General features: G+C 33.0%; 1 protein-coding gene across 1 annotated transcript in view; it reads right to left on the reverse strand.

The window, feature by feature from the left end:
* LOTGIDRAFT_234824 (hypothetical protein) overlaps positions 1–14,476 on the reverse strand; it is a gene marked incomplete at both ends in the record, with an annotated part of 75,506 nt that overhangs the window by 33,186 nt on the left and 27,844 nt on the right. Inside the window, 21 exons of the mRNA XM_009063153.1 lie at positions 334–520; positions 1,394–1,543; positions 1,849–1,952; positions 2,393–2,556; positions 2,902–3,010; positions 3,165–3,276; positions 4,022–4,240; positions 4,652–4,715; positions 5,284–5,360; positions 5,846–6,244; positions 7,165–7,257; positions 7,455–7,687; positions 8,010–8,627; positions 9,106–9,220; positions 9,373–9,588; positions 10,001–10,191; positions 10,408–10,585; positions 11,465–11,620; positions 11,951–12,057; positions 12,465–12,628; positions 14,211–14,322. Of these exons, the coding sequence (XP_009061401.1) occupies positions 334–520; positions 1,394–1,543; positions 1,849–1,952; positions 2,393–2,556; positions 2,902–3,010; positions 3,165–3,276; positions 4,022–4,240; positions 4,652–4,715; positions 5,284–5,360; positions 5,846–6,244; positions 7,165–7,257; positions 7,455–7,687; positions 8,010–8,627; positions 9,106–9,220; positions 9,373–9,588; positions 10,001–10,191; positions 10,408–10,585; positions 11,465–11,620; positions 11,951–12,057; positions 12,465–12,628; positions 14,211–14,322 (3,768 nt within the window). The remainder of the gene's footprint in view (positions 1–333; positions 521–1,393; positions 1,544–1,848; positions 1,953–2,392; positions 2,557–2,901; positions 3,011–3,164; positions 3,277–4,021; positions 4,241–4,651; positions 4,716–5,283; positions 5,361–5,845; positions 6,245–7,164; positions 7,258–7,454; positions 7,688–8,009; positions 8,628–9,105; positions 9,221–9,372; positions 9,589–10,000; positions 10,192–10,407; positions 10,586–11,464; positions 11,621–11,950; positions 12,058–12,464; positions 12,629–14,210; positions 14,323–14,476) is intronic.

Here is a 14,476-nt window from a genome sequence, read left to right on the forward strand (position 1 = left end):
TGACAAAAATGACTTAAATACTTTTACTTTCATATAACATTTCTGTGGGTCTGCTGATACATGAATTTCATTGCAGACAAACAAGAGGCAAGATTTTGAAAATACAATGGCAGACAGGAACTCAGCTCCATTTGCTGGAAAGGCATAATTTCGGGCAACTTTACCAACAAATCATAGCATAAGTGTATGAAGGTATGGACCTCATATTTACCTATGACTTCTCCAATATTCTTCTCCAAAGAATTAATGAACATATTGACTATATACTACAAATTTTTTAAATTCCTGCTAGGGCTGCATGAATAATTCAACATCAAGAATTTCAAAGATTACCTTGATCACATTTGCCATGTCCATTACAGTCATCAGGGCACAGTTTATCAGTAATGGCTGGAGGTGGAATAATCAACCCTCCTTCAACTGTAATCCACAGAGAAACATCAATTTCTACAGAAGTCATACAAGTCAAGAAGACATCATCAAATAATGTTCCAGTCACTTCCTTTTTATCATCCAAAATCTGAAATAAACAAGAAGTAGATACATAAAAAAAACTTTGTTTCTGAACTAATTTTCAATTACCAGTACATAGTCACAAGCCATAAGTTAAAGTCACCCGGTCAATTTGTGAGGTAGATATGAAATGATGATTATATGTCCTCATGCCTCTGTTCATGAGATGATCCTCATGCCTCTGTTCATCAGCTCATACTTGTGCCTCTGTTCATGAGCTCATCCTTATGCCTCTGTTCATGAGATCATCCTCATGCCTCTGATCATGAGATCATCCTCATGCCTCTGTTCATCAGCTCATCCTTATGCCTCTGTTCATGAGATCATCCTCATGCCTCTGTGCATGAGATCATCCTTATGCCTCTGTTCATGAGATCATCCTCATGCCTCTGTTCATGAGATCATCCTCGTGCCTCTGTTCATCAGCTCATCTTTATGCCTCTGTTCATGAGATCATCCTCATGCCTCTGTTCATCAGCTCATCCTTATGCCTCTGTTCATGAGATCATCCTCATGCCTCTGTTCATGAGATCATCCTTATGCCTCTGTTCCTGAGATCATCCTCATGCCCCTGATCATAAGCTCATCCTCTTGTCCCTGTTCATGAGATAATCCTCATGCCTCTTCTCTCCACTAAGATGTTTTGCATCCATCTTTGTGCATCTTCTCATGACTCATGCCCACAGTATGCACTATATTCAAATTTTGTTTTGCGCATTTTATTCATATGTAAAAGACAAATTTAGAGTCCATTTTTTGAGAAATTGAGCTGCAAAACATTCCCTATTTTAAAATCAAATGCCCCTCAAACTAGTCTTTGTATATAATGCCATAGATGTCAACAGTTCTGAACTATGTAAAAAAATGTAGCAAAGCCTACCTGAATGTCTTCAACACATGATAATAAGGCAGCATCAAGATCTATAAAGTTCTTACACTTTTCGTAAATACCAGTATTAATAATGAAATTTCTACAGATAGATACTGCTATATCTAATGTTATACCACTTGGTGTTGGCCACGATATCACCTTAAAAACAAATTTAAGAAAATTTACAATACAATGGAGGAAAAATATTTTTCAGCAGTGCAAGCTCAGATGCAGGTGTATTTTCTTTTTTATGGGATCTATACTGTACTCATTTCAAAAAACCTTTTTAAGAAATTTTTTTGAAACATAGCAGTTGAAATTTTTATCAAATTGAGTTATTTCATCATTCTGTCATCTTCGAAAATTATTCAGATATATTTTTTCCTTCTTAAAATTACAATAACAAATGTCCAAATTTGTTAATTTTCTGCTGAGCTATTTTAAAGCATAAATGGTTAACTTACTATAGCTGTGTAGGTTAATGTAAATTCCCATTCTATTTGATTGATTCTCAGACAATGTTGAACATCTCTAGCAGAAACAACCAATGAATTAGTTATATCAGTTGCTGACAAAAAAAAAATAGTAACAATTATTCTATTTTTAGACATTCTGAGTTTCAAATTAAAGCATTTTTATCATTAAAGGAACACTACCTCTTAGAATTTAAAAGTCTCAATCTTGGTCAACAAGTGTTTATATTCATCTGTTACACTTACCAGGTGCCATGACTAAAGAATAGAATCTCAATATAAGACGATATAACCATTAAACTAAATAATCAAAAATACTCTAGTCCTATTTTAGAAAGTTAATCCAAATTAATAAAACTATCTGTATTTATGAGAATTGAAATGAATGGAGTATTACATCCTACTTTTCTACACTGTATTTATGAGGATTGTGTATCCAAAACATGTGTGAGCATTATGAGATGGAGTCTAGTTAATTGGTTTGTGAGCAAATGTGAAAATCTTGTTCAAATTTCCAAATGTGTTCCATACATACCTCTCCTTCGGGATGTTTTAGCAGTACACGGTCCAATGTCCAAACCAGCATCACAAACAGCTTCAGAATCTTCCAAACATTGACAATATTTAGTTTCATCCACAATTGCATCAACTTCCTCTTCTGGACAAGTACCATAGTATAAACTCTCAGATTTTGAAACTCTGAAACAAAAATGGCTAGTTGCAAAAGGGAAGCAAAAAAAGAGAGAAACAACCATATCTAAATAACGATAAGGTTCCAAGGGCCAACAATTCTTCAATTATGCTCACTTACGCAATATTCTTTCCAGAAATATCCTTACCATAATTTTACCATAATTAAGATGATACAGAAATTTAGGCCCAGCTCTGCATCAATTAAAGATGGAGTGCATTTTGTGACGATAGTGCAAGTGCCTGTATGCTTTCTTGATGAAAACTACATATATTTTAAAGCATTGAGTTTTCCAATGTCAGCCATTCAAACCTACATCCGGGAGATTAATCTCAGCAGAAGATCAAACCTACCTCCAACTGACAATAAATGAATCAGGATGCTTGGATCTACCAGGATATAAAGTACCATCAGCTAACATCAAATCATTACTCTTGTCATCATCAAATGGACCACAGAATCCTGTACAAATATAATCAACATCAAAACACTATTATATTGTATACATAATGGACACATCGCAAAATCTTTAATGCATGTAATTTTAATTTAGGAGAAGATACTTTGATAGAAAACGTAAAAAACAAAGTAGAAAAAATAATAAAATGGACCATACCTTCAACGTTCATGTAGTCTATGGATGAAGCCTTGACATAGATTCTAAGATAAGCAGAAAAACCACTTTTTCCGTGGACAACTTTTACTCGCGTTCCTGTTGGTAACACAACCTGAAAAACCCAAATACATGGTCAAACTTTAATGAAGGGTTCCCTTATTTTCATTTATGAAAATAAAAATGCTATTCTTAAGAAAGTAGAGGTGTTCTAATGTCTAAGAAAAATACCAGTTTTTCTTTTTTAATCAGCTAAATTAGAAGAGAATTTCCAGCAGAATTCCAATTAGTGACCGATCAAGAAAGGTCAAAAAGTCTTTTTTTGTTTATCCAGACTGTCATACATGGACATTTATGATTGGTTAAACTCTTAATTACATACAATATAAGAAAAATAATGATATGATAAAGAATTCATGATAATTCACATTAGGATCACCAGTGAATCAAATAGTTAGCTTAATTTGATACTAAAAAATAAGGAAACCCATCTTTAATAACAATGTAATAATTTATACAGGAAATCATGGCTTTTCCTTCAATCACAGAGTAGAAAGACTACTAAAAAGCTTATATCCACTGGCGATTGATAACCAGTTCACCTTTACTGATGAGTATCTTATATCCAAAACACATGTTTGTCCCATGAGATGAGCTCTTGCCAATTAGATGAAATGTACATGTAATGTCTGTGGTATGTTCTTTTCGTATCTTGCTCTTGTTGACTGATTTTGCTTGCTTAGCTCTTAGTCCAAACATCAGAAAGTAACACCCATTGCAAAAACCAACTGTTCTGATAAAGATTTTGTGGCCATGTGAGATGAACTCTAGTACATACATAAATCACTCCAGGATCTTACCTCAAATTTACGTCCACCTCTGTATCTGAATATCTTGGTACCTGGTGTCAATTCTCCATTAAGGTAAATTCTAGGTTCTAGTGGTATAAACCTGCCTCGACCTTGGCGTTTGGGTCCACACCTATCCATAACAATGACATCATCACCTGATTTGATAGCTACAGCACAATTACATGATACCTTCACTCTGCCTCCACAATCTCTTTGGAATGTATGAACCTTAAAAGGAAAACCAATCAAAGATATTGATATAAGACCAATTAAATTCTTCCTTTCCACCATTGAACACAACAATAACAAGAGGGTGTTTTGAGGCTTTCCACCATTGAAAACAACAAAGGTACCCTAAAGATGATGTTTTGAGGCTTTTCACAATATTTGTCTAACCATTCACTGTCACATTCAAAATGAACGAAATATTACCAGATTATCAGCCTTAGTACTTGTTTGTATAGCACACCAGGCCGCAGTTTATTGTCCCATCCACATGCCCACACGCTCTCATCCTACATCACAGATGGGAAATAAGGTTCAGCGCATTCTATTTTCAAAATACATGTACAAAGGTAAATTCAACCTCTGATATAAGATACTAAGTTAACCGGCCTCAGTCTTGGGCCTACATCTTACCTCGTATGGTAGAGTCTTATGTTTGTACATCAAAAATTCACCTTCATAGAAATTATTGTGCCTTCTGCAAGACAACAAATTAGGATATTTCATTGTAATAAGCAAACATACATATAAATAAACTTTTCAAAATCAAAGGGAATGTAAAGATTTTTTTCTGAATTTTCTATGTGTAAAAGTTCACTGATAGCATCAATTTGCATCATTCCAATTTGATTAAGCGTCTGTGATTCCTGTAATTCTACTAAAACAAAGTGTTTGATGAGGTCACTAATTGCTAAATATACTTCATCACATAAGTGATGTCATCAAATACTTAGTTTTAGTGGAATCGCAGTTTCCACAGAAATCGATGTTACTGGTGTTCCAGATACACATACAAAATTCAGAAAACCTCTTTACAATCCCTTTAAGTTCCCTAATCAAAAAATAATGATTTACTTTCGGAATACTTGAATGTGTTACTCATTATATTACAAAAAAGCTGTTATTGGGATGATCTTATTTGTTGTTCTCAGAATAAACAAGAAAACCAAACACCAATGTCTGCATTTTGACCACATTGCTAAAATTGTTGTCAGTTGTAAACAAGAACAGTGACATCATGGACCAATTAGCTAATAACTACATACGTATTATCAAAACTGTAAATATGTGGATCACCATAGGTTTTACACATAGATGTTCTGTCTCTATCTTTTATTGTAAGCTGAAATTAAAATTTCATTTCATTATCTACTCAACATTTCAATTTTATAAAATTAATTTCTAATGATATTGTTATGGTGAGAAACATATACTGATAAAAATGATTATACTTAATATAACTGTGTGAACTCCCTTAAAGAAATGAAGAGTTCACAAGCCAAGTGTTACTAGGTGTACAAGCAATGACTGAGCTAGGTTTATGTCAGAGGGGCGTGAGAAATATCTGAGATTGCCCAGGTTTCGAGGCTGCGAGGGGGGGAGGGGCAACTGACCCCTTTGCCACTTATTTGGCTCCGCCACTGTGTACAAGAAGAGGGAGTATGGACTGACTTACTAGCAACATTACTGTACTTATCATAATGGAGGTCAACTTCAAAGTTTTGCCAGGATCTTAATGCAAACTCTACTTTCATATTGACAAATGTTGGCCAGCTAGAGTCAGAATTATGAGATTAACTCTTCGGAAAACTTTGCCTTGATACTAACCTCTACTTCCCCTATAATAACGCTTTGGAAGATCAGTTCTGATGCATAAACGTCCACAGTAATCTTGACTTCTCTCTTCTGGTCTCGGTCTTTAAGTTGATCAATGGTACCTTTTATTGGTATACGTAGATTTGTCATCCAGTTGTCCATAGTTATAGAATATGCACATGGTGGCATTTTATCATCAACATGAGCAACACCAAAAACAGCCTGGACAATTTCTTCACCAGTCTGACATTTCACTTCTCTTCTTTCCCTAGACAGGAGAGTTCTAACAAGCAGACGACAAGATCTTTCTCTATCTTGTGCCAAACAGAAAAGTCTGGGAGGAACAGTTGCAGTAATTTCAATGTAGTTGAACATACTTCCTTCATAAACTGTAACCTTTTCTGTTAAAATCTGAAAAAAAGTCAATTATTTCAAAGATATTTCCACCAGACTTTTATCCAAGGTGAGAAGTCTCAGAGTTTTCAGTTTTGTTCCAAAGCTAGTATTTCAAGGATTCTTACCAAAACTAGTCATCTCAAGGATTCTTACCAAAGCTAGTATTTCAAGGATTCTTAACCAAGCTAGTATTTCAAGGATTCTTAACAAAGCTAGTATTTCAAGGATTCTTAACAAAGCTAGTATTTCAAGGATTCTTACCAAGGATAGTATTTCAAGGATTCTTACCAAGGTTAGTATTTCAAGGTCCTTACCAAAAGTAATAGTATTTCAAGGATTCTTACCAAAGCTAGTATTTCAAGGATTCTTACCAAGGCTAGTATTGCAAGGATTCTTACCAAAGCTAGTATTTCAAGGATTCTTAACAAAGCTAGTATTTCAATGATTCTTAACCAAGCTAGTATTTCAAGGATTCTTAACAAAGCTAGTATTTCAAGGATTCTGAACAAAGCTAGTATTTCAAGGATTCTTACCAAGGATAGTATTTCAAGGATTCTTACCAAGGTTAGTATTTCAAGGTCCTTACCAAAAGTAATAGTATTTCAAGGATTCTTACCAAAGCTAGTATTTCAAGGATTCTTACCAAAGCTAGTATTTCAAGGATTCTTACCAAGGCTAGTATTTCAAGGATTCTTACCAAGGCTAGTATTTCAAGGATTCTTACCAAGTCTAGTATTTCAAGGATTCTTACCAAGGATAGTATTTCAAGAATTCTTGCCAAGGCTAGTATTTCAAGGATTCTTACCAAGGCTAGTATTTCAAGAATTCTTGCTAAGGCTAGTATTTCAAGGATTCTTACCAAGGCTAGTATTTCAAGGATTCTTACCAAGGCTAGTATTTCAAGGATTCTTTCAACCAGGTTTGCCACAACTTACCTTGACGTGAGCTATGATGGGTAAGCTGTTTCTTTCAGGACCTTTTGTTTCCTCACAATTATTTTCTACACAAGCTGATACAGCACAATAGATCTAGAACACAATAAATATTACAATTTGCACTTAGAAATATATGAAATATCGAAACAGAACCTGAAACATGTTTCTCAGAGCTTCACGCTGTGTGATCTTCAAACAACTGTTTCAGCATTTATTATGATTATTGATAGTCATTAAAGTCTAGTTTACCTGTGAAAAAATGATAAAGTCATAAAACCCAGAACAAGTACCTGATCATTCAATTCCAGATTTTCAAACTGATCTTCGGTCAATTGACTGGTGCCAAAACCATCGACAATATTGACGGTTTCCTCTGACAATACCTTAGTATTCAAATACCATTTTATACTATACTTCAGATTACTCTTGGTGAGTTCTTTAAATTTACAATCAAAACTGACTTGTTTAGTTTCATTGTGAACAGTCATTTCTACAATGGGTCTAGTTTCAAATTTAGGTAATTCTGAAAAATATGATAAAATTCTTTAAAAACCTGATTAAAACCTGTGAACTCAATGACAGATAGCTTAAAAACCGAAAAGTTATTTTGAATATTTATGTAATAAGAGAAAAAATTCAATTGATGCTCACTGTAGACAGAGAATAATAAAGACTAACAATGTATCTAGATGATCGCCTTAACATACAGAGACACTGTTCATTATCCAATCAACGAGATAAAGCTGTCAATGGTAACAGCCCTCTTCCCCCTAAACTGTAAGGGATCAAATATCGCTATAAAATGAAAAGGGAGATAATCCATATACATCTTCTATTGAACTTACCAACATTGATATCAAACTTCTGTATAATTTCATCAACAGCAAATATAACACTCCAATCAGCCAAATAGAAGGAACCAAATCTTTTGCCATCGACAGAACGGCCAATCAGGAACTTCTTGAAAATCTTTGGTAATTTTCTTAATCTTTTGTATTTTTTACTATAAGCCACGTTTTTACCATCAAAGAATATTTTGATACCCTGCTGGAAACTCCATGAGAATTTGATATTTACATAGGATGTTATACGTTTGTGGAATTTAGGTTTGACTGTCCAGACGCGATTTTCCAGTCTGACTTGAAGATAGAGTCTATTTCCTTCCCACCACATGTTAATGGCATCATTGTTCAGTATCTGCATTTTGTTGACAAATTTCCTTATTTGGAGATTGAAGGAAATTGACAAACCATATCTACATTGCCCAAGATCAAACAAACACGTGTTTTGGTAATCACCAAAATCAAGATACTGTTTGATTCCATCCAAAACTAAGGCGTTACCACCCTGTGGTCCTGGTAAAAAGTTTGGATTACCAAATACAGTAAAGTTGAACTGTGAAGTAATGAGGATGTTGCCAATGATACGAATAAATCTGAATCTTTGGATTGTTACGTCTGTCACTGAAATCAAAATTCAATACTTAGTAAACATTTGTTCAGACCTCGATTTACAAAATGGAACAATCAAATTTATTGTAAGTTGAATTTTAAACATGCAATGTGGCTTCAATTTGGAAAGAAAAAAAATTGATTGGCAATTTAGCACACCGAATTTGAGTTTTGGCTAGTCAAGTTAAAGATTGATACACGCTTTTTAATTGAGTAGCCATTTCAAATATTCCAGTTGTAGATCTTTTCGATGACGTTAGATCCTTAAGGCTGCAGAGACTGCTGAAGGTTGTGTAATTTGGCAGAAATTCTGAAGAAAAATATACATTTTGTTTTGATTCGCAAATCTTTTCAATAAATTTCTTGCCTGTACATATCACATTGAGTCAAATGTACTTATTTTCTGCCATGTACTAACTATAACTTGTTTTGATTGGATTTTGTGGTATACACATATATTTTTTTTTAAACTAGATGATATTTGACTTACCTTTCAGGAGTTGCCAATCATTGACAGATTTTTTCGGCTGACAGACTTGGCTGCGATCAGTTGGATTTGTGAAGCCATCTTTGTAACATTTCCCATCAATCACACAAATATCATCCTACAAATAAAATTAGGAAATTTTCATACATTTTCATGTGATTACATATTTCAGTATTACTTTTCAGATAGAAAATTTGGAATTTGGTTAGTCTACACTACAATTCCTTAAAATGTTATAAAAGGGTTTTCATTTAGAAAGTTGCAACTTACATTGACATAACATCCTTTATTATTGCACAGCATGCAAATTGGATCATAGGCTATGTAGTATATGCTTTTACTGAGTTTCGTGCCATCATTGCTAACACTGATGATGAAAGCTTCGTTTCTTGGTGAACGACAGACCACAGATTGACTACTGATAAAGACAGCTTTTGTTGTGAAGACATCATTTGTCTCTTCAAACCTCTTTTTTACCAAATTCATCTGAAATTAAAACAGAAAATCTTCTCTGTTACACCAGTAAATCCTCTTTAACACTGCCAGCAGTGGTGAACTTTGCACAAAAACCATAGATCCCAAATGTTTGTATCAAATGTACTACTTATTTCATTCAAGAGAGATTTTCCATTTTCTTAAATCTGCTTTTTGCCAAATATCCATCCATTGAAAATTTGTTTTCCTTCAAAATGATAAGTTTGGGAAATTTTACCAGAACATCAGCATTTGTCTGTAGCAAACAGTGCCTCAGTTTAAAGTCCCATTTGAATGACGCTTTTTCCATGTCAGTCGGTCTGACCTGCATCACTGACAGAGGGAAACCACGAGTCAAATTCATGCTTTGCACAAATTTTACAGTTTTGTAATCCAAAACAAAAATGGATTACAGCAAACTTACATCTAATGCAGTATAATGACAGGTCAAGTCATTTCCTTTGATGAAGCCCTTTCCAAATATAGTTACTTCTGAACAATCATTTGCACCAAAATCACAGGCCAAGCCACCTTTAATTCCTGTTAACTCTGGTGGTTTGTTGGTGTCAATAGAACAGGCCTTACCACTGAAACCATCCTTACACACACAAATGCCTGAAAGAACAAATCATTAGGAATTAGGATGAAGAATCAATACAACTCCAGGTAAGAAAATTTCATGCCTCTGCAAGTGCTTTTGAAAGTCAACCTGGTGTCTGCTTTCAAACATATCATTCCAAAAACAGAGTCTGCTCAACAGGCAACCAAGTAGCCAAACTCACCTCTGACACAATAATTACCACACAAGTAAATACAAACTTCCAAACTCACCTCTGACGCAATTACCATTACCAGAACAATCTTTAGGACAGATGTTAGCAAAGATATCTGGTATAGTAATGGTACCAGTTATAGTTATCCAGATGGATATCTTAATGGTAATTCTATGTCGACATTCTTCTTTTACATTAACAACCAAAATGTCAGCCCAAATTTTATTATCAGTTGGCTGAAAAACATAAATTAAAAGAAGTTGATTTCTCGTGTCACAATCTCACTGAACTATAATAATGGCTTTTGATTTAAACATATAAATCATCATAAATTATTGTTGTCCATGATCACAAGGGTGGGGATTGATTGGTGAGTTCTAAACAAGTAATAGAACCATATTATGTCACAGTCAAAATTTTCCCTTATTTCTTTCTCCGCCATTTTGAATTCTGTCTACATCTACTATTTTTTCATCACAGTAATTAGGGTTGGGCGATATACCGGTATCATGATAAATACCGGTATAGGAATTTATATTGTTAATAATATCGCCTGATTAGAAAATACCGAAATATCGCTATATCATTATATTTTTGTCGAGATCATCTACATATTTTTAACAAGTGACTTAATATTTGAAACAGCTGTTTTTTTTTCATGATATTCAAGACTGGGGTGTTTTTAGAGATATTTATTGTTTTATGTTACATTTAAAATTTCTAGATCATAATTTTCTTTCAAAAACCAGTAAAAACAAACTTAAAAAATATCGCGCCATATTGTGATATATTAATGCTTAATATCCTGATATCAACTTGAACCATCTCCTTGCCCTATCACGGTTGGAACACATTCTGAACTCTCTTCCAAATTGTTTTATTGAATGCCCAGTTGATTCCATGAATTCCTTATATGCCAAATATGTGACTTATTCTACATGAATAATGGGAAGAGGTTTTCCAGGTCAGATATTTATCATGCATAGGTTAATACACAAAATATCTTAAATATTGGTCTAAGGTGACTTCACGGAGCACTATTTATCCCTCATGCACCAAAGCCAGTGAAGTTAATGAAAAATGTCATCTACCGTTAAATTTGACCATGTACTTACTTGAATATCAGCTATACACCACTCCAATAACTTTTTAATATTAAAACCTGGTAATGATATACAGCCTTGAGATGCTTGATTAATGTTGATGGCCTGTTGACAGATCTTCCTGACATCCTCATATTCTAGTCCTCCAGGTGTTGGCCATTCAGGTACCTTCAAAAGAAGAGATTGACAATATATTATATAACTTGTTTTATATTTGAAAGGAAAAAAAATGGACTTTTGTGTCTGAAAATTAAGCTCACAAGACAGGCAATGCCATGCAGTGTGCAATAAGAGAAAAATTTTCGTCATGGCAAAACAACTTCTTTAACTTTATATAGTTTAATAAACTGAACTTTAATATGTATGATCTCAAAAGTCTGTAAAACCTCTTCATACTTCAGACATATTTTCAGATTTAGCTGAGGAAAAGAATGGATGTGCATTATACTCGCAATTATACAGTACATGTACTTAGATTTGAATAAATATTTTGATCACCTTAGCCATAAAGTTATCATCATAATCTATTTCCTTTTCTTCTCCTGGTGTCACACATTTAACAGGTTCAATAGATAATTTGACTAATTCCTCTGTTATATCAGCATCTACAAAGAAAACCCTTATTAGCATCTTTTTATTTTTTAATAGATAACATTGCTGGATATTAACTGATATTTGTATTAAAAAGTGAATCTTGTTAGTATATATATTCAAAATAAAAACATTAAAACCAAATCAAAATATTTCAGTTATAATGACAATGTCTTTGAATTTTAATTCTTTGCTCGAAAAATCTATATATATGTAACCTTTAGCAGATAAAATTATCTAATATAAACTGACAAAACCTGTAGGGGCTGTCAGTTTGTTTCTGTTGTTAACAAAGCATCGTAATAGAAAATTCAGTGGAAAGCCCTACACAAAATCCTTGTCATAAACAGGAATAGTCTGGAAGTTAGAGACTAATTAGCCATAAGCTATAAAGAAAAGAACCAGTCTTAAAGGTACTTACAAGTGATAACCTCATTTACAGTTTTAGGTGGTCGACAATTGATATTGAAGGTATCAGTTTCACAAGGTTTATCTGTGTTTTGACAACTACAATACTTTACTATCTCAGTTTCAACTGTCTCTTCTGGGCAATAACCATTATATAATCTCATTTCTTTTGTTACTCTGTAAAATATTGGATCAAAAAGACACTTATTTAAAATTCAAATTCATATCTCAGTAGCTGTGCCATTATGTTATAAATATAGTATGCATGCATGTAGAGTAGTGCAGAGTAGGACAAATGGCAGGAAATTTATTTTACTATATATAGAAACAATGGTAAGAGTTTGTGCAATTATGTAATGGACAATTTTCAAATCAACAATATTCTTTGCTAAAATGATTGCAAAATGCTAAATAAATAATTTAAAGTTGAATGATAATTGATTTGTTTAATGCGACTGTGTTATTTTAAGTACAATGCCTTTTTTTTTATTACTGAGTAGATTTTTTTTATCGTTTAACTGAGTAGTTTCAAATACAACTGACTATTAATTTTCTGCTATTTTTGGGTTTGATTACTGAGTAGTGCTGTTTAATCAAATCATTAAACTGATCAGTTTCTATACAACTCCCAATTTTCAAACATCTGATGACTGAGTAGTGTTCTTTTTTCATATTGTTTACTTGAGATGTTTTCATTACAACTCACTATTAATTTTCTACTTTTATTATATCTGACTACTGAGTAGTGTTCTTTAATCAAATCATTAAACTGATCAGTTTATATACAACTCACCATCAATTTCAATTTTCACTGATTACTGAGCATTGTCCATTAATCAAATCATTAAATCGAGTAGTTTTAAATACAACTCACTATCAATTTTCTACCATTGTCAGGTCTGACCACTGAGTAGAGTTCTTTTATCAAATCATTAAACTAAGTAGTTTTGAAATAAGACTCACAATCAATCTCTACTTTTATTTGGTCTGATTACTGAGTAGTGTTCTCTAATTAAATTGTTTTAAACACAAATCAGTATCAATGTTCTACTACCATTATATCTGATTACTGAGTTTTGTTCTTAAATAAAATAATTAAACTGAGTTGTTTTTTAAAACAATTTATTATCAATTTTCTATAAGTATTTGATTACTGAGTAGAATTCTTAAATCATTCATTAAACTGAGTAGTTTTAATTCAATTCATTATCATTTTCTGCTATTATTGATTACTGAGTAAAGTTCTTTAATCAAATCATTAAACTCAGTAGTTTTAAATATGACTTACTATCACTTTTCTAGTATTATTTGGTCTGATTACTGAGTAGTGTTATTCAATCAAATCATTAATCTCAGTAATTTTCTACTATCATTATGTTTGATTACTGAGTAGAGTTCTTTTATCAAATCATTAGGTTTGATTACTGAACAGTGTTGTTTAATCAAAGTATTAAACTGAGTAGTTTTAAATACAACTCACTATCACTTTTCTACTATTATTAGGTCTGATTACTGAATAGTGTTCTTAATTCAAATCAGTTTTAACTATAACTCACTATCAATTTTATACTATTACTGAGTTTGAGAGTAGCGAGTAGTGTTCTTCAATCAAATGATTGAATTGAGTAGTTAAAAAAGATTAATCATGTTCTGAATCTTAAGACCACGAAACCCCTTAAACTAGTGAACAAGTTGAATAACCACCAAGACTCTGAGTTAAGTTTAAACTGCCAGTGATATCTAAATCTTAGTTACATACCTCCAAGCAACTGTAAAAAGGTTGATATTACGTTGTGTAAAATATTTGCCATCTGGTAGTTTCAAAGTCTCTTCATTCTCTTTTTTAACAGGAGAATAAACACCACATAAACCTGCAATTAACACAATGCAAAATGTTAAGAACCACAAAAAATGTAAAGGCCATAAGAAAAATTTGAACATACAGTTTTTAAAGGGACAGATTAGCCATCTGTTGGACCGATCATATCTTAGTCTCAGAATCTAATCAGTAATATTGTTCACAGC

Source organism: Lottia gigantea (genome assembly GCF_000327385.1).
Source record: "Lottia gigantea unplaced genomic scaffold LOTGIsca_56, whole genome shotgun sequence".
NCBI classification, from domain to species: domain Eukaryota; kingdom Metazoa; phylum Mollusca; class Gastropoda; family Lottiidae; genus Lottia; species Lottia gigantea.